Source organism: Phodopus roborovskii, unplaced genomic scaffold (assembly GCF_943737965.1).
Source record: "Phodopus roborovskii unplaced genomic scaffold, PHOROB, whole genome shotgun sequence".
Lineage (NCBI taxonomy): Eukaryota > Metazoa > Chordata > Mammalia > Rodentia > Cricetidae > Phodopus > Phodopus roborovskii.
Window position 1 is genome coordinate 10,247,013 of NW_026126599.1, and position 18,869 is coordinate 10,265,881.

General features: G+C 46.7%; 1 protein-coding gene across 3 annotated transcripts in view; it reads left to right on the forward strand.

Annotated features, from left to right (window-relative positions):
• The window catches only part of Slc7a1 (solute carrier family 7 member 1), a 66,723-nt gene extending 49,158 nt beyond the window's left edge, over positions 1-17,565 (forward strand). For all 3 annotated transcript variants that reach the window (XM_051205166.1, XM_051205165.1, XM_051205168.1), the window contains 10 exons: positions 856-1,014; positions 3,001-3,175; positions 5,937-6,055; positions 6,605-6,827; positions 7,880-8,019; positions 11,474-11,576; positions 13,791-14,008; positions 14,217-14,383; positions 14,846-14,954; positions 16,427-17,565. In XM_051205166.1, the coding sequence (XP_051061123.1) occupies positions 856-1,014; positions 3,001-3,175; positions 5,937-6,055; positions 6,605-6,827; positions 7,880-8,019; positions 11,474-11,576; positions 13,791-14,008; positions 14,217-14,383; positions 14,846-14,954; positions 16,427-16,521 (1,508 nt within the window). In that variant the 3' untranslated portion in view covers positions 16,522-17,565. The remainder of the gene's footprint in view (positions 1-855; positions 1,015-3,000; positions 3,176-5,936; positions 6,056-6,604; positions 6,828-7,879; positions 8,020-11,473; positions 11,577-13,790; positions 14,009-14,216; positions 14,384-14,845; positions 14,955-16,426) is intronic.
• Positions 17,566-18,869: the final 1,304 nt, after the last annotated feature.

The window sequence follows — 18,869 nt, forward strand, 5'->3', positions numbered from 1 at the left end:
ATGTGTTTATAGTTATGTATTTGAAAGCCCTGATTCTGACATGCGAACAGCGTGGCCTGGGAAGAAAGACTAGGGTGTCCAGCAGGGTGGGGTCTGGACCGTCACTGCAGCAAGCCTGCTTCTTTGAGCACGCAAGGCAGACAGACCATTTTTCTTCATTAGTCTCGTGGCCTTCATGGACAGAATTCCTAACAGCCGGATGGAAAATGAAGTTAAATTTTTGAGTTGTTGGAAAAACATTTAGCACGAGAGCAAATAATGAAGTTGAATCTTTGTGTGAACTCCTCTGTGTTCTGTGGGTAATTTGGACCATAGCCATGGGCAAGACCCCCTGAAATGAAAGGAAAATGCCAGACACTGGCTTTCCAGTGACCTTGACAAACAGCGATGGAGAGGCGGGGGTGGGGGTGGGGCTTCGGTATAAGAGGAGAAAGGGGGCGAGGGAGCAGCCATTCCTGCCACCTGTTGGGGTACAGCCCCTTTGAGTGTTCTCTGTAGCTGGGGGACTTGGGACTAGCACATGGAGGTAGGATGATGGGCGCCTTCACCATGGTCCTGCACTCTGGGGTGTACCCTGGCCCCTGAGCTCAGGTACAAAGTGTCAGGCTGGACGACCAGGGTTGAGTGGTGGGCTTGGCCCTGAAATGGTGTCAGTCACCTTTGAGATGAGTTCTTAGGGCATGGATACCTGCTGCCACCCATTCTGATGTAGCATCTGTTGGGACTCAGCTCCTGCCCCTAGATGGTAACATGCTGTCTGTCTATGACCCTGCATGGGTGCCATAACATCAAATTTGATGAGGGAACTTTCGTTAACCACCATTCTCTAATCGTCATCATGTGTTTTGTGGCCAGGTACTTCGAGCGTGGCGAGAGCCTGGAGTGCGACTTTTGACGAGCTCATTGGCAAACCCATTGGAGAGTTCTCACGGAAACACATGTCCCTGAATGCCCCTGGGGTACTGGCCCAGAACCCTGACATATTAGCTGTGATTATAATTCTCATCTTAACAGGTAAAACCTGATTTTGACAAAAACCTTGTGTTGGGGCAATGGGTAGAACTCCTGTTGTAAGATTACTTTTTTTTTCCTTCCGTTTACTTAGGTGTTCATTCATTTACTGGCAGTACTGGGGATGGAACCCATAGCCTCACCATACGTGGCCAGTGCTTTTTCTAGCAAGCAAACCTCCAGCCCACTCGCTTTCTTACCTTTTCTCTCTGGTGCACTACCCCTCCCCATTTCTTTGGTTTCTTTTATAATAGATATGGACAGCTTGGTTTACTCCTGTTCCAACAATTGCTTACAGCTCATCCCAGGGTTGGCCTGTTGTAATAGCTGCTGAGTTCTGTGGTGAGGTTTTGTTAGTACTGAAGGCTCTTTGTCCTTTTGACTCAATGGGGGATGACCTTTCGGGTAAGAAACTAGTAGTTTTTCTGCCAGGAAAATGTGGGGCAGTGAGCTCCCTCTGGAAGAGGGATGTATGCCTGGACTTTCTAAGGCGTATTGGGTGGTTTTGCTTGCATTTCACAACCACGAAAACACCCTCTGGATACATAAGTGTGGTTGCTGAATACTGCAGGACATAGCCAGTGGCAGTTCCCTGCTAGCCACTTAGGTCTGTGTCTCTGATGTTCAGGTGAATGTCTTCCTCCACTGAGCATTTCCTAGACACACACAGGGCTTCTACATAGGCAGTTCTCATCACACAGTAGAAGTTATAAGGTCTTGGGTGAATCGCGACAGCAGCATACCTCTCCTTCTATGCTGCATAATTGAAGTCATCTCACCCAGGCCGGCCTTGACAGTATTTTTGGTTCAGCTGGCAGAAACATGTATCAGAAAAGATGTTTGTACAACTATAGTTAGATTTTTTATTTTCATAAACACATGAGTTAGGGACACTAAAGAAAAGGATACATTGGAGCATAGTGGCATCTTCCCCTCTGAGAAGTTACTAGATCAAAAGTCATCTGATGTGTTCCGTGGCTTTTCTTAGAGAGGCATGGAAGTTGCCCATGGGAAGGCCATGGGAAGGTTGGTTCCTGGGTGACACTACCCCCCTTTCAGATCCATCACGATTTAGCCATATGTTAACAGTCTTTCTATGACTGGAACAAATGCCTGAGTTCACATCGTATCAAGAACAAAGGTTTATTTAGGCTCATGGTGTTTGTGGCTTCAGGCCTTTCAGGCCTGTGTTGTGGCAGAATGTTGTGATGGGAGCATAAGGCTGAGCCAAACTGTTCATTCATGACTGGACAGAGAAAGAAAGGAAGGGATCCCATCCATCCCCATCCTGCCTTATAATCTACAATTCCCTTCAAGGGACGCCCCCATGACCTAAAGGTCTCACAGCATTCCCTACCTCCTGAAAGCTCTTTGCCTCCCAATAGTACCACCTAGTGAAATAAAATTTTATTACATGAGCTCGCTTTTGTGTGTGTGTGTGTGTGTGTGCACACACGCACACGAGTGTGTACTCTTTTATATCTACTAAGTATGAGTAGGACCACATATGCTACCAGTTCCTAGAATACAAGGAATTGTCACTACTGTCATGCCTAGTGTTGCCAAGTCAATCTTCAGCATTCCTCATCCAGAAAATGCTCGTTCTACCAAGAAGTTGAACCAAGTGACATTTCCCCAGAAAGAATAAAGTCCCTTTAACTTCCTTGAAATATCTTTCCCCTGCTTGGTGTGTGGATCAAGGCCAAGGGCTTGCTCTTTGTGGAAGGTGAGTGCCATGGCCCAGACTTCTGCAGGGCTTTAGTGAACCAAAGTAGCATCCTCAGACCCCTGAGTGTGAGCACTCCATTGTCCTAGAGCTCCAGACAGTTCAGCGTGTTCCCCGGGGCTCACAGAGATCCTTGGATGTCCCATGCCCATTGACTTCTTCCTCCCCTCCATCTTCTTGTTCCCTGTCCCTGAATGAATAAAACAGGTGTGTGGTGTTTGGCTAACACACCTACATGATACTCTGTGTGTGCCTTTTCTTAGGATTGTTAACACTTGGTGTGAAAGAATCAGCCATGGTCAACAAAATCTTCACCTGTATCAATGTTCTGGTGTTATGCTTCATCATGGTGTCGGGATTCGTGAAAGGGTCCATTAAAAACTGGCAGCTCAAGGAAGAAGACTTCTTGAATAGATCAAGCCCTCTCTGTGGGAACAAGTGAGTTTATTTTGTGTGCCCCATTGGCATGTGACAGTTCTCTGTTTTTGGTATTTCAGATCCTATACAGGTATTGGGCAATGCATTTCATAAGGTAGCACATACCTTTAAATATGACATGATTTTAACTTACTTTGTAAAAGGGCTTTGTTTTTTTTCCAGTGAAGTAGTTAAGAAGTTTTATTTTAAAAATTAATTGATTAATGTATTTATTAACTGGGTAGATCTGTCTGGCCTCCAACTCATAGAAATCCACCTGCTTTTCCTACCAAGTGCTGGGACTAAAGGTATAAGCCACCACACTTCTATGCTGTCTTCAACAAACTCTAATTATTTAGGAAACAAGCCAAATCATTAGGCCACTTTAATCTTCTTAGTCAAATTTTCAGGTGATTCTTGGTGTCTTAGGATACATAACAGAAGTTGTATGTGATTCTATTTTCATTAAGGCTAATGCTCAAATTGCTATGATGAAGGGACCTTTGTGAGACACCGTGACTTTTTATGGTAGTGGCTACCCATCTGGGAACCTCAGATGTCTTCATTTGTTCTGTCCTGCTTGATGACAGCTTTTGTTGGCCTCTTATCTGGACTGGGTGTGTGAGCATACCTCAGATTTTCCAGAAGGGGAAATAGAATAAGATACAAACAGGGTATGCCCAAGGTATCTGAAGATTGGCCTGGAACACCTCTTCTACATCCCCACCCCAGCCCATCCCTCTACTCCCATCTTCATTCCCTCTACCAGAATCCAGGGAATAGCCACGTGTACCTACAGGGGAGGCTGAGAAATGCTGGCCTATGCTAAGAATCTGAGCAGTCACATACCACACTGGTCACTGGCTACAGCCCAGGTGTCTAGCCTGTGTTACTACTACAAGGGAAACAGGAAAATGTTGAATCAGATACACAAAACTCCTTGGTACTACCATCCTATAATTGTCGATTCAAATACAAGTATCTTTTCCCATCCTAAATTCTACTATGGAGCAATGAGGACTTTTACTCCCTCATTGCCAAACATTCTGGAGTTAGTTATATTTACTCCAAATTTATTGGTCCGCATGAATTTAAGGTGGAGAGAAGCCAACTCAAAATACACTTTGAAGTTCCACAGTAGACTTTGGAACTTTTCATTGGCTGCTATTTACAGGCAGGTGTGAAACACAGAGGGCTTTCCTTGTTTCCTGGTGGCCAGCTGAGGTTTAAGGTTGTTTTTGCAGATTGCATGGCCTATCAACAGTCATGGCACTTCCCAGTCACTCTTGCATTGGCCACCTTAGGGATGGTTTATACAGCAGCACTGACCTCCCAGACAAGGTAGCATTTGTTGTCTGGGTGGGGCTTTAAGTCCATTTGAAGACCAGAGGGACTGCCAGGCCACAGGGAACCCGCCACTTTAGGAGCAGAGGTCTACAGGCCTGGAGCCTAGCTGGCTCTTCCATTTTATTGAAGTCTCCAAATGGCCTTGTTTAATGTGCTTATTCATTTTCCTTTTGCCAGCTATAGGTTTACATTTCTCACATTAGCCTTGTGTAGTCATGTGTGAATTTGCTTGTCCCTTGGTGACAGCCCTACATCCCCCTCCCTACCCCATCACCACACAGAGGCCCTCCAGCAGAGGATTTGTTTGGTTTACACTTCCAGGTCACAGTTCATCCATGAGGGAAGTCAGAACAGGAGCCTGGAGGCCTGACTTCTGTGTTGGGTGGGGTCTAAGGAAAAGTGTGGCACAGACTCTGTGGAGTGGTTTATCCTCACCCATGGTTTTGCGCTCACTCCATCAGTTGGGGAAGGCTGTGAGCCCTTGTTACACGTCAGGACGGCCTGTCAAGTGCTTCCCTTTGTCTCCTCTTCAGCAAGCCCTTTCCTCTGTTTTTGGTTATTTATCTGCTCGGTCCACATGAGTACCCCTTTGCTCTTCTCTGGGGTCCAGTCTTCTCCCCTCTCATTTAATAGTTGGATGTGGCACTTCTTCTTATGTACAGGCTCTCCCCAGGGGCTCCTGCCTGATTCTTTTTCAAAGCAAGCCTTTAGTGGCGACACCCACTCTTTACCTGCAGCCACCACCCCCCCCCCACACACACACACATGAGTGCTTCAGGAATGCTTCGGTTGAATGAAAATCAGTTTGCTTGTGTAAAACTTTTACTCCTTTAGAAATATCTGTTTTAAGAGGGGAGGGGCTTGGTCCTGCCTCAACTTGGTATGCCAGACTTTGTTGACTCCCTAAGGAAGACCTCACCCCCTCTGAGGAGTGGATGTGGGGGGGATGGGAGAAGGAGAGGTAGGGGGAACTGGGCTTGGTATGTAAAATGAAAAATCATTGTTTTTTAATAATTAATTAAAAGAAATACCCGGTTTTAGACTTAAGCTCCTGGTGCATACAGGGCCTGGGTCACAGATGGTGTCCCCAGCTGACAGCTTTCTGGGGAAGAGAATGGGAAGGCAGCAGACACAGTGTTAAAGCGTGTCTGTGTCCCATCAGACTCCTGCCTCTCCCTGTCAAAGTCTAGACATAGAAAATGCTTCTGGAAGGGTTAATAGTGTGTGCCCTTGGGGCTCCCAGCCTGACGGGGGCGGGGGGGGGGGGAGGGGAGGGGGAGAAGAGGCCTGCTACCCACTGAGTGCTCTCACTGGAGGCCTGGGGCCTGGGACCCAGAGAGAGACTTTACCGCTGTGTGTTTTCTTGGGAGCAGCGCTGTCCCCAAACTGAAACTGTGCAGCAGGTGTTTTAATCTTTGCGTTTTCTTTTCTGTAGTGACACAAATGTGAAGCATGGCGAGGGAGGGTTCATGCCCTTTGGATTCTCTGGCGTCCTGTCAGGGGCAGCGACCTGCTTTTATGCCTTTGTGGGCTTTGACTGCATTGCCACCACAGGTATGAGGGCTTTCCTCCGGGGGGGGGGGGCTGCCCCTTTGCAGACACTACCAGTGATTCCTTCCCTATTGGCACGTTCCACTTGCTGTGCTGGTCCCACGGGAGTAACTGTAGATTTGTTGTTTCCTGCTGATCTCACTCTCTCTGTCGCCTTCCTTTATCCCCTAGGAGCATGCCCTGACAGGAAATTACATCATTAGCATAAGCAGGGCTCTGTCATTAGAGTGGGACAATGACAGTGTGGCTGCAGCCTGATTTCATATCTGTACATCCAGGACATTGTAATGACAACATCCTGGCAGATTGTGTTCCCTTGAGCCTCGCAGCTTCTCAGCCAAAGGAAACAAGCCTCTCCCTTACTTAGCTGACCGGTGATAGAAATGTCAGGAACACCCGCCCAGGCTGCGGTTGTGTGGTGGGTCATGGGAAGGTCAGAAGACCCCGGTTCCTGCAGGCTGAGCCCTGTGGGGCATGAGCTTCACTGCGGTTATGTTGAGGATGTGATGCCTCTTGCTCTTTCCCTCACTGACTGACACCTGTTGCTTCCAGGTGAAGAAGTCAAGAACCCCCAGAAGGCCATTCCCGTGGGCATCGTGGCGTCCCTCCTCATTTGCTTCGTAGCTTACTTCGGTGTGTCCGCAGCCCTCACGCTCATGATGCCTTACTCCTGCCTGGACACCGATAGCCCACTGCCTGGTGCCTTCAAGTACAGTGGCTGGGAAGGAGCTAAGTATGCAGTGGCTGTCGGCTCCCTCTGCGCACTCTCTGCTAGGTGAGAACAGCTTCCTGGTCCTTCCAACCGCAGCACTCCAACACCGATGGTGTGGCTTGTACATTTTGTTGCTATCAGTTATTTGTGCTATTAATACGGGTGTTCCCCTTTATCCATGGGGTACTACATTCTGGGACCTACATTGGATTCCTGAAACAATAGATCGTTCCAAACCCTATATAAATTTCTCACAGTAAGCTTGACACCAGTAGGTAAGGGTTTAATGGATACATTATGTACTGATATTTTAAAAAGATAAAACTATCAATCGCATATTTCTGGAACTTTCCATTAGTATTTTCATACTGTAGTTGACACAGGTAAACAATTTACAGAAAGCGAAACTAGGTACTTTTGAAAAGAAACAGGACCTAATTTTGTAGGTGATATTTGGCAAGGAACTAGCTTCTTGCTCCTGACTCTGCCTCTCAACCACGTCCCCTTTTTGATGGCTGTGGCGTTGGCCTTGGATTTGGCTGTAATGCAGAAGCTCCTTTGAGTAAAGGAGTGGGTGCCTTTTTAATGAGACCCCAACACACACGCACACACATGCATGCATACAAATATGTGCACATAGGCATACCCTCGAGCATATGCACACATGTGCATATGCACATACAGGCACTTGTGCATGCACATACACACAAGCACACACATATGTGTGCATACACACACACACACACACACACACACACACACACACACACTGCTTCCCCACTAGCCTGTATAAACAGGAAGTGTTTGCTAATGCTTGGCTTTAGCCAGAAATGACTGAAGACATAAATGTAAGAGCTCCCGCATGGATGTTGCCCTAGGATTGCACGATCCTTTCTGTTAGGTGCCCCTCGTCTGTCCATTGGTCTCACACCGACACTGTGAGCTTTGTGAGGCACTGAGTCATAGAGCCCTGGGTGCCACTGGATGCCAAGCATTGTGGCGGGAGGAGATTTTGCTGAGGGCACTCACATCTCCTTGGTCATGCCTGGGTCTTCTGAGGCCTTGCTTGCCAGTGACATGTTTCTACTCATATGTTTTGCCCTTTTCTTACCCAGTCTTCTAGGCTCCATGTTTCCCATGCCCCGAGTTATCTACGCCATGGCCGAAGACGGACTACTGTTTAAATATTTGGCCAGAGTCAATGAGAGGACTAAAACACCAGTAATTGCTACACTGACCTCAGGCGCCATTGCTGGTAAAGATTGGAATTTACTTCTGGTGTTGCTGTTTGAACAACTAAGTCAGCATTCCTAGGGAGGCGTCTTGAAGTTTACCTGTCTGTGTAAATTGTGAAAAGCCACAACTCATCCATTAGAGCTTTTGAAACTGTAGCTTTTTACACTCAGAACTGGGTTCATTGAAAGATAACTGCATTTTTAAAAATTCTTTTTAAATTTAATGTACACGTATGGGTGTCTTGCTTGTATATATGTGCACCCAGTGTGTGACTGGTGCCCGTGGAAGCCAGAAGAGGGCATCAGATCCCCCAGAACTGGAGCTACAGATGATTGTGAGCCAACATGTGGGTACTGGGATCTGAACTTGTGTCCTCTAAAATAGCAACCAATTCTCTTAACTGCTGAGCTGTCTCTCCAGTCCTAGATAGCTGTACATTTGATGAAAGACAAAGAAGGCAGGTTTATAGAGGATGGGGTGGAATTATTCTTAAGAGTTTAACTCTTACTGTGGTCGAGCTCACACACACACACAATCATTCCTTCAAACCCACCCATGGTCCCTGGCTAGTGTTTCCTTATGTAGAATTTGGGAGGCTGGCCTCTTGCATAATCCAAGCCAAAAGCACTTTTGGGTAAACATCAGCAAGTCTTGTGTCCATGCATCTTAGCTTATTGATTCCCTGGAGCATGAATGTCCCTCACAGTCGTTTTGTCAACCTTCACCTTCTCTTTCCCAGGGGGCACATGTAGAGGTTTGCTCTTTGCCCTCAAATAGTGGTAGACCCAGGAAGTTTTCTTCTGCCATCATGTTCATCCTCGAGAGTGCAGCTGTGATAGATGAACTAGGTAAACTAAAGGACCTTTGAGCCATATGATTGTGTGGGGGACCTGGAGGAAGACCACGTGAATGCTGCCATGTGTCCTGCAGTCTGTTATTCCTTTCATGACTGAAGTTAGAGTCTATTGTCCAGCTAGAGAAGTGGTGGCCTGGAGAGGCCCAGGGTCCTACCCGGGAGGGCAGAGCTGCTCTTGATTTCTGTTTGTGTTCATGCTAGCAGCAGTTCCTTGCAGGATCCGACTAGCACTGGGTCTGTTTTTGATCCAGAAGGACCCAGGATACCATACAATTGGTATCTCAGTGTCTTGTCAAATGACTACAAGTAAGACAATCAACCATATCTATCTGTCTGTCTGTCTATCTATCCATCTATCTATCTAGTTATCTATCTGTCTGCCTTTTTTTTTTTGTTGCTGTTGTTGTTTTTATTTTGTTTTGTTTTTTGTTTTGAGACAAGGTTTCTCTGTGTAGCCTTGACTCACTGGAACTCACTATGTAGACCAGGCTGCCCTCCAACTCACAGAGATCTGCCTGTTTCTGCCCCACCCCCACCCCCTAGTGCTGAGATTAAAGGCACCATCACCCGGCTGACAACTGGCCATCTTAAATGAACTAGTGTTACTAGTTTTATTAGTATTTATACCTTAAGTAAAGTGTTTTAGTTTTGTGACTATTATTGTATTAAAAAAAAAGAAAACAAATTTAAAATTGTTTACCAATAGTTCTGTGTGTAATCACAATAGTAGTGTAATCACCAGGTCACAATGTGACCCATAGACCCCAGTGACTGACCCCAGGACTTTGTTCAATTCCCACATAATTTGATGTAGTTTCCTTGCTGTACTCACAAATGGAGGTCAAACTATGATCTTTCAGGTGGCTGTAAAGGACACACCACTTGCCAAACCAAGGGTTTGTCATTTCCCCCCTTTGGTGGGATTAACATTTGGTATTCTAGAATCACCTGGCATAATAGCAGTTTGGGTTTTCCTGTGCGCAAGAATGGAGACGAGGGTGGCATGTGCTGTTGGAAGGTATTCCAATTATATGGAAGGCCTCCACCGCTTCTCTAATCTAATCATTTATCATCAATTTAAATTTGCTTGGCTTGCATTGATCTGGTGGGGCTTCAAAAGATGTGTGTGGGAAATGGATAGTTTCATAGTCCTGCTTTAATTTGTATTGATTTGCATGTGATTTGAAAAATATCCCAAAGTAGAGCTTGCCACATTATTTTTTAAATGGGAAAATTGACATTATCCACTGACATAAATAGACACAGGGGATTTTTAAATAAACACATGTTTATCATACCACCAGATCTTGTATATACTAGACCAGTGCTCTACCACAGGCCCAGACCTCAAGAATGTATGTTCCATTCTTCTAAAGGCTGAAGTTGGGTAGCAGGGTGGCAAGGTTTGTTTGGTGACAGGGATAGTACCATTTAGGGATAACTTTGAACTTCTAACTGTTTTCTCTACTTACCTGTCTAGAGTAGGATCTCCTGTGAGTCTTCCTAGAGCAGGCCTCCCATCACCATCATCTCCTGAGACATGTATCTTTAGATGATACTTTAGGAGGGCAGACACTGTGGTCTGTCCTCTTCAAGGCTGGGTACCTAGAACTTTAGTGATTGGCACATCAGTGCTAGATGGCTGGATGGAGGATGGAGGAGGATGAATGGCTGGATGAATGGTGGATGGGGGAGGAAGGATGGATGGCTGCCTGGATGGATAACTAGAGTGTGTGTGGAACAAGGATGGATAGACACATGTGTGAATGGACAAGACCAGGCACGTTCGGGGTGGTATGGCCATACACGCATGTGTGAATAGAGTACAGATAGGTGGAAGAAGGAAGGATGAGTGGGTGGAGAAAAAAATGGTGGGTGGAAGAATGGATGGTGCAAGCTGCAGAGATGGAAGAAAGACATGAGCAGATGGAAGATGGATAGATGGATGGAGGAAGGCTGGGTGGATGGGTGGGTGGGTGGATGGCTATAGATGTAGGAAGATGAATGGGTGGAAGATAGATGTACAGATGGACATGTGGATGTGGCTGTCTATGAGTCACCAACATGTGGAAGAAGTCACAGTGGGGTCAGAGTTGTAAGAATGCAGATCCTGGTTCTTCCATCCCCTAGCTATATAACCTTAGCTGAACTTGCTACTTACAGTATTCATCTGTAGTGCTGGGTTGGCTTGAAAGATTATCTTTAAAAAAAGTATTCTTTTTAAATATTTTAAATATTTATTTGTTATGTATACAGTGTTCTGTTTGCATGTATCTCTGCAGGCCAGAAGAAGGCACCAGATCTCATTACAGATGGTTGTGAGCCACCATGTGGTTGCTGGGAATTGAATTCAGGACCTCTGGCAGGCCAGTTAGTGTTCTTAACCACTGAGCCATCTCTCCAGTGCCCTTTATGCAAATTTCAGTGTTAACTATCTCTATTATTTCTTGAGAATGCTTTCAACCTTGAGCCTGTCTTCAACTGAGCAATGTCTTTCTCCTGGACAGGTTGTGTGGGGGTGGGGCTGGGAGTATCCCAAATTACAGATGTGTGGTGGTTTTAACTATAGGAGTGGGCAGAGGACCACTTATAACCCTAATGTCTGTCTTTTTCCCAGCTGTGATGGCCTTCCTCTTTGAACTGAAGGACCTGGTAGACCTCATGTCTATTGGCACTCTCCTGGCTTACTCTTTGGTGGCTGCCTGTGTGTTGGTCTTAAGGTATGTATGGCTTTCCTGGGTTTCACGACAAATGTTAAATATTAAACAGTCCTATTATGGCTGTTTTTTTAACAGTTCTGACAAATGGTTGATAAGTTTATAAGGTATAATTTTCAGGTCGTATTAGCTCAGTTGGAAGGCTGCTGAGTAGAAGGTGGGATGTGGTCAATGGTACAACCCTCCTCCCCTGTTTTGTCATCTTGTCTCATCCATGTGCCAGGCCCCCTCCTGGCTCATGAGCTACTTCCTCCTATCATGTCCTCTGTTTCTCTGGCTAAATATCAGAAGGTCAAAGACAAGTTCGCAACAGCAATCTGAGTCTGGGATCTGAAATTTAGAAGGCTTAGGGCAATGACTTCAGATGACCCAGTTGTTGATCCTGGGGGCTATCCCTAGATTACATCAGAAGAATCTCAGGCCTATGAAACCAGGTCTGTATGGTGCTTCTGTAGCCTGCTTGTACTGTCGCTTGGGAGTGAACCTCATGACATGGTGTGGTGTAGTTTTCAGGAACACTGGGTTCTAATTATGTATCTTTTGAAGGCTTTAGAGTTACAGGAGCTTGGCCCTGTGGTGTCTCACCCACCCAGAGCTCCCAGAGCACATGCCTGGGCTTCATTTTTCCTTGGATGTGGAGGAACAGGGAGGTCTAAGGATGAGGTGGCCTTTGTCATGAGAACATGTGTTCACAATGACTGTTGTTTGTCCACCAATCAGGTGTTTCAGACAGGCAAAGTAAAGCTCACAGAGTCAAACAAATGCAACATAAAGGAATGCAACACATCTTTGCATCACTAAACAATTGTTCCACAGCATAAAGACAAATGTAACATGTCCCAAAATAATATTCTACAACAGTCACCCAGCCAGAGTGTCCTTCTTTTCAGGTATTTCTCCTTACAAGGCAAATAGCTTCATTTTCCCAGCACCCAGTTTCCATAAAACTTGGACTGGTTCCTATTAGTGACTTTTCAGGCTCAGTTCAAGCAAGTTCATGGACCCCTATTCAATTCTAGGGGCTCAACATCAACATGTTCTTTGAGCTCCACCTACTTTCTTAATTGGTCAAATCACCATGTATTTGTGGGCATATGGGAAGAACAGGTAGCTATCTCATTGCACACTCTGCTTGTGCTTGGAACTGATCATCTGCAAAACAATTTAAAAGATATTCTGCTTTTAAAAAGCTAGTGAGAACCAGTAAGGTTGGTTGGGAAGGCAAAAAAACCACGTCATGTGAATGCGTGCTTCATCTGTGGGTAGCTTGTGTCTTGGAAGTCATGCCACAGGTATGACTGGCTCTGTAGTTACTCTAAGGCACTTAAGAGTTTTAGAATAACTTCATCCAGTTTGGTCATGCAGACAGAGCCCACCCATCCATCAGCCTGTAGTCCATGACTCTCCAGCTTCCTACAGCAAGTGGGATGCCAGTGTTACTGCTTCTTGTCTTTGTCTTCACTTTGAACTATGGGCAACAATTATTTGGTGAGAAGTGCCCTAACATTGGCACATTCAAGGGCCACTGCTACTTCCTTGATCAAGAGAAGCTCTCTGGAACATTTCATTGGACCACTTTCCAATGGTTTCCCTATTATTGTTCTACCCGAAGTGAAGGCACCAAGGTTGAATATTGGCCCTGAGAAGGAAGAACTTGATCTGTCCTTTGTTCTTGTATTGGTAGATACTGCACTATTCTACTCATTTATGTCCCATGTCCCCTCAATGAAGGCTCATTGAGAACTTAAACTGATTTTTCTTTTTGGGGTGGGGCATGGGCAGTGTTAATCTGTGTAACAGCCTTGGCTGTCTGAAACTCACTTGTAGACCAGGCTGGCCTCAAATTCATAAGAGATCTGCCTGCCTCTTCCTCCTAAGTGCTAGGATTAAAGGTGTGTGTGTATGTCTTTTTTTTATCTTTTTTCTTGGGTTTTTGAGGCAGGGTTTCTCTGTATAATCCTGGCTGTCCTAGAACTAGCTCTGTAGAGCATGCTGGCCTTGAACTCATTGATACCCACCTGCAATTTTATTTAGATTTGCTTTTATTATTTCATTTTATTGTTTATTATTATATTTTATGTGCATGAGTATTTTGCCTGCATATATGTCTATTCACTGTGTGTACTGGTGCTTGAGAAGGTGGCAAACCTTCATGTGGGGATGGGAATGGAAACAGGAGCAGATAACAGCACTCATGCTGTGGGCATGTCTTTACAGGTACCAGCCAGAACAACCTAATCTGGTATACCAGATGGCCAGAACCACCGATGAGTTAGATCAAGTAGACCAGAATGAGCTGGTCAGTGCCAGTGACTCCCAGACAGGCTTTTTGCCAGTTGCTGAGAAGTTTTCTCTGAAAACCATTCTCTTACCCAAGAATATGGAGCCATCCAAATTCTCAGGGCTAATTGTGAATGTTTCAGCGAGCCTTCTAGGTAAGACGTCCCTTTTTCCTTGGAGTCTGGCTTCTTGATGTTGTGTGGTTTCTGGTCCATAGGGATGAGAGCAGGGTTGGGGTGGGGGAGTAGATGAGTGACACCAGCTTTTCATTGTCATTTAATTTATGACTCAGGCACAGGGGATTTGGGGAGATATGTGATATATATGGGGATTCTACCCCACTCTTGTTTTTCTCTCTTTTAGCTGTTCTTATCATCATCGTGTGCATTTTGGCTGTGCTCGCAAGAGAGGCTCTGGCTGAAGGGACACTGTGGGCAGTCTTTGTGATGACAGGGTCAGTCCTCCTTTGCATGCTGGTGACAGGCATCATCTGGAGGCAGCCTGAGAGCAAGACCAAGCTCTCATTTAAGGTGAGCAGCTTGGCAGACCTGTAGAGAATATACTGATGGGTCACAGGCATTGCTTTTCTGCTGGGAAGCTGAGTCTTTTTTTTTTTGCTGGGCCAGACCTGGGAATGACAGGGGTTGGAGGTAGCTCTTGCCAGCTAAGCTCAGGGACCCTTGGAGCACAGAATGTCTTGCTAAGTCAGGGCTTGTCTCTAGAAACAGGAGCCTCTCTGTGTCCCTGGTCCTCAGTTAGTGTGTCTCCAAGGGCCTCTTATTAAATGTCCTGATGTCATGGTACTGCTTAGTGTTGAAGGTGACCAAGGCATTTGCAGTTGTCAAATAATAGTAACACAGTTTAACCTTGGGAATAAAATGGATATTTGTCTTCTAGGACAAATATCCTAGGATGTGTGGGCAATTCTGTTTGGAGAAGACTGTTGAGTTTGCCACCCTCATTAGATCTGAAACTGCCTTGTGTCTCTGCAGGTACCCTTTGTCCCCGTACTGCCTATCTTGAGCATCTTCGTGAACGTCTATCTCATGATGCAGCTGGATCAGGGCACATGGGTCCGGTTTGCAGTGTGGATGCTGATAGGTATGTGAGGCATGGGTCTCGCTGAATGGCACACGCTCAGGATCTGCTCTTGGAATCTCTTATGTAGGGTCACTAATTCTCCCTCCTGCTTCTTAGCTGGATAGTTAATGGTGCAGAACCTGCCTCCTTCACCTATGCTAACATAAAGAAACACAAGTAGTCAGTGGCTTGTTCTAAAACAGCACTGAACTCTTGGTATGTTGTAAGACCGCCTTCCTCTTTAGAAACTTTCAATGGGCTCTTGCCCAAGACAGTATCTCACCAGGTTTGATCTTGACGTTTAGAAAGTGTGAGGTATGAAGGCTAGTTATTCATAAAGCACCAGTTACCTAGACAGAAAGTCTAGGCTATATCTGCTTGGCCAGCACCTGGTCTTTGTGGGCTCTGGGCTCTTCAGAGTACTTCTACTAGCAGGGCATCATGTGATGGGAGGCTTTTGATGGGCTGACAGAATGCTTGTTCCTGACAGAAAATGAGTGCTTGACACTACTTGGGGGTCTAGGTACATTTTAGTCTGGGGTTGCCTACTTGGGTGCTGGCCAGCCTTTACTAGGGCTGATGATGTGAGCCTCACCCCATCCCCCCACTCCAGGCATCTAACCTTGGGGCTGTAGGAGCTGGTTTTAGTCCTTTGCATTCATTTCCTGGGTTGTGATGCTGACAGCCTGGGGGACTAGCCTTGATGTGTATTGGTGCCATGCCCTTGACAAGCATTTCAACCCTAGGACACTGGGACCTCTGAGTAGCACCTTCTGCCTTTTCTTTGTCATTCTAGGAAAAGTTCCTCATTTGCTTTAAAATCTAAGAGCTGCCCACAGCCCACTAGGGTCCATTGCTTGGTGTGTGGATGCGTATTCCCGACATCCCTACAGAGATGCCTGTGTGGTAGAGTGTGAAGTCATTTCCTGGACTCCAGGCAGTGGAGTCCTTCGGGACTGCATTCCTGTGTAGGTTGCTCAGGTGGCCCTGAGACTTGTGGGCGGCTCCAAACAAATACCACTGCAGATGTGGGAGCCCTGGATGCCAGCTCAGTCCTCTGCAGCCTATGCTCACTACATTTCCTGGTGTTGACTGTCTTCAGTCTAAAGGTTTCTTATGTCTAAAAGAAAAAAACAAAACAAAACAAAACTAAACTAAAACAAAACAAAACAAACTCCCCCCAAACCAGTAGGCCAATGTAGGCAGAGTACCTACCTGCCCTCTGGGAAGGAAGCGTCTCTGGTACTCTGAGGCCACCTAGTGGCAGACAACAGCCTGGCATCCTGCTGCTCAGGGAGGACAGCATGTGGCCACTCCACATAGCTTTGACACAGTGGAAGCAGGACAATGACTTTGGCTACTTCATATCTGGAGCCCTGTGTTGCGTTTCAGGGTGTTGGAGTCTGCCTGGGCAGCCCCTTGTGGCTCCTAAGCCAGTCTGGGTCTGGCAGTCCTGCCTACTTTCTTTAACCTCTGATCTCCTCTACCCACAGGCTTCACCATCTACTTCGGTTACGGGCTGTGGCACAGTGAGGAGGCTGCTGGCCAGGCAAGGACTCCTGACAGCAACTTGGACCAGTGCAAATGATGTGAAGTCCCACCCACCAAGGTGGCAGCCGTTGCGGGGTGCCCATAGAGGCCTGGGACCCTCACACTCTCTCCACCCATACCGCAGGATCCGCTCACATCCCCAACATCACCAAAGGTGCTGTGAGCTGGACTGTAGCCTCTGCCGTAACTGACATAGCCTGGCCAGACAACCCTGCAGCCAGCTCATGAGGTCCTGGTCACTTCTGGACAGCTCCTTGGTCTTATTTCCCTCTGAACCAAGAAAGCAGCCCTTCTCCTTGCCAGCTGGGCGCTTTGCTGCAGCAACCCCAGCAAAAGGAAGGCCCCCTTCTCCTCTTCCTTGGGAAGCAGGCCTCCTTCCCTGGGACCACCCTGGTATTGCTCATGTGCCCACTCCAGACCCTTAGTGGGCATCTCTCTGTCAGCCCAGTCAGGACAGACTCCCAGCCACAAGATGCAAGACTAGTCCTATGAGATGGCATGTCCCCAGCAGTGCTGTCCAGCTGCCAATCAACTGTAGAGGACCTAAAGAGGAGGAACTGACTCCCATCTTACTGCTTCTGGGCTGGGGTGGTAGGTCGGGGCCTTGGTCCACATATCCTTTCCCAGCCTCGGTGACACTATGACAGACCCCAGCGTGGTGTGAGCCATTCATCATGGGCACAGAGGGTGGGAGGTCCCTTGAGGGATCAGTGGTGTCAAGGTGGGAAGGCTACCTCTGCTCACATGGACTGGGGGACATTCTCTAGTCCTATTCCTGGCAGGGCCTGGATCGGCTCCTGCTGCTCTTGGCATCTGTTCTCACTGTCCTGAGTCACTGGAACATGAGGTCGTAATAGCAGGATTAAGTCAGGCTCTTTGGGTCTTCTAAGGTTCTTCAGACAGGTGGTAGCTTAATGTGGGGTTGTGATGCTTTTGTGGCCACTGACACGATCCATGTGGCCTCTTACATCTAAGGAGTGCTATGAAGCCCTCCCATTGCTTGCCATGAATCACTCCACCAGATTAAGTTGGGGCTTCATGTTACCTTGGACAATGGCCAAATAATTGCCGAATGCCGTCAGCTTGTGGCTCAAGGTGTACAGTCTGCACATGACATGGCTTGGGGTCCTATTGCTATTCCTCCTGTGTTCTCTGTCTTTCAAGTGCTGTGGCGGCTTTGCCTGCTGCGGGTGAAATTCCCACCCTGGCCTGGACCATATGATCCCTGTGTATGCCTGCATTTCCCCTCCCCCACACCCCTCAACTCTCCGGGTGGGGCATTGGGGCCTGCACTGTTTCACTTACTCTGTGTAGACAAAGCAAGGGTGATGAGCATGCTAGTGGAGTGTCATTTTAGAGCCATTCAGAGCCAGCCTCCAGTCCCCATACTGGGGTGAGGGAGGCCCGTGTCTTAGACTAATGTAAATGATGTTAAGGCCTAGCTTTTTTTTTCTGTCTGGCCTTTGACACAAGTCTAATGGAAATAGGCGGGATAACCTGATTGTACTGTCTTCCTCTCTGCTCTAGAAGGTTCTTGGAAATACAAGCTAGTGTGTAGCCTACTTACTACATGCTGTAGGCATGGCACTTGCCTAGCATATGCAAGGGCCTCAGGTTCCAGCTGCAGACTACAGAAAATTAGGGAATTGGTGAAACAGCCTGGAGGCTGGATCAGCTAGTGGAGGGCAGCTGGGCGCGGCCAATCCAGACCTTTGTGCTGGGACCCTGACCACCTTCCTGGTGCTTTGCCTCACAGGCTGAGAATATTTCAATGGAAGTATTGTAAGGCCCTAAAGGTTGAGTTTCCAAAGAAAGGTATTTAAATTTATGTAGATTGGTGCTGTAAAATATTTTGATAAATATTAACTTATTTTGTTCAGGTCTTGACTATCTGTTGTCTTCTTAGGGCCTGTTAAATAGTAGTCTATTTTTTTTCCTTGTAATTTTTCTAAGTAGACAGAGAGGAAGAGGGGGTGCCCAGTGAGGTATTGGGAGCTCTCTCTCTCTCTCTTTTTTTAAACTTTAGTTTTTTTTTTTTTTCCTTTGGTTTCTTTCATGAGATAAGATTTCACTCTGTAGCTGGTCTGGACTTGGGTTATTGTAGCCCAGGCTAGCCTCTTGATTATAGCCTCAGCCTCCTGAGTGCTAAGATTATAGGTATGAGCCAGCACTCCTGCTTAACTCATTGCTTTCTGGATGAGACCTTCTGTCTAAGGCAGTCTAACAGTGTGTTTACAGTTGCCATTTCAGCTAACAGCCTATAACCCACCAAGCACCCACTTCCTAGTCAGGAAAAGATGCTCAAGGGTGACTTGCATAGTAAGGTGATTGGCCATCATGCTTTTGCTAAAGTGGACAGTTGCCAGGAGAGGTTTTTTGGGAGGG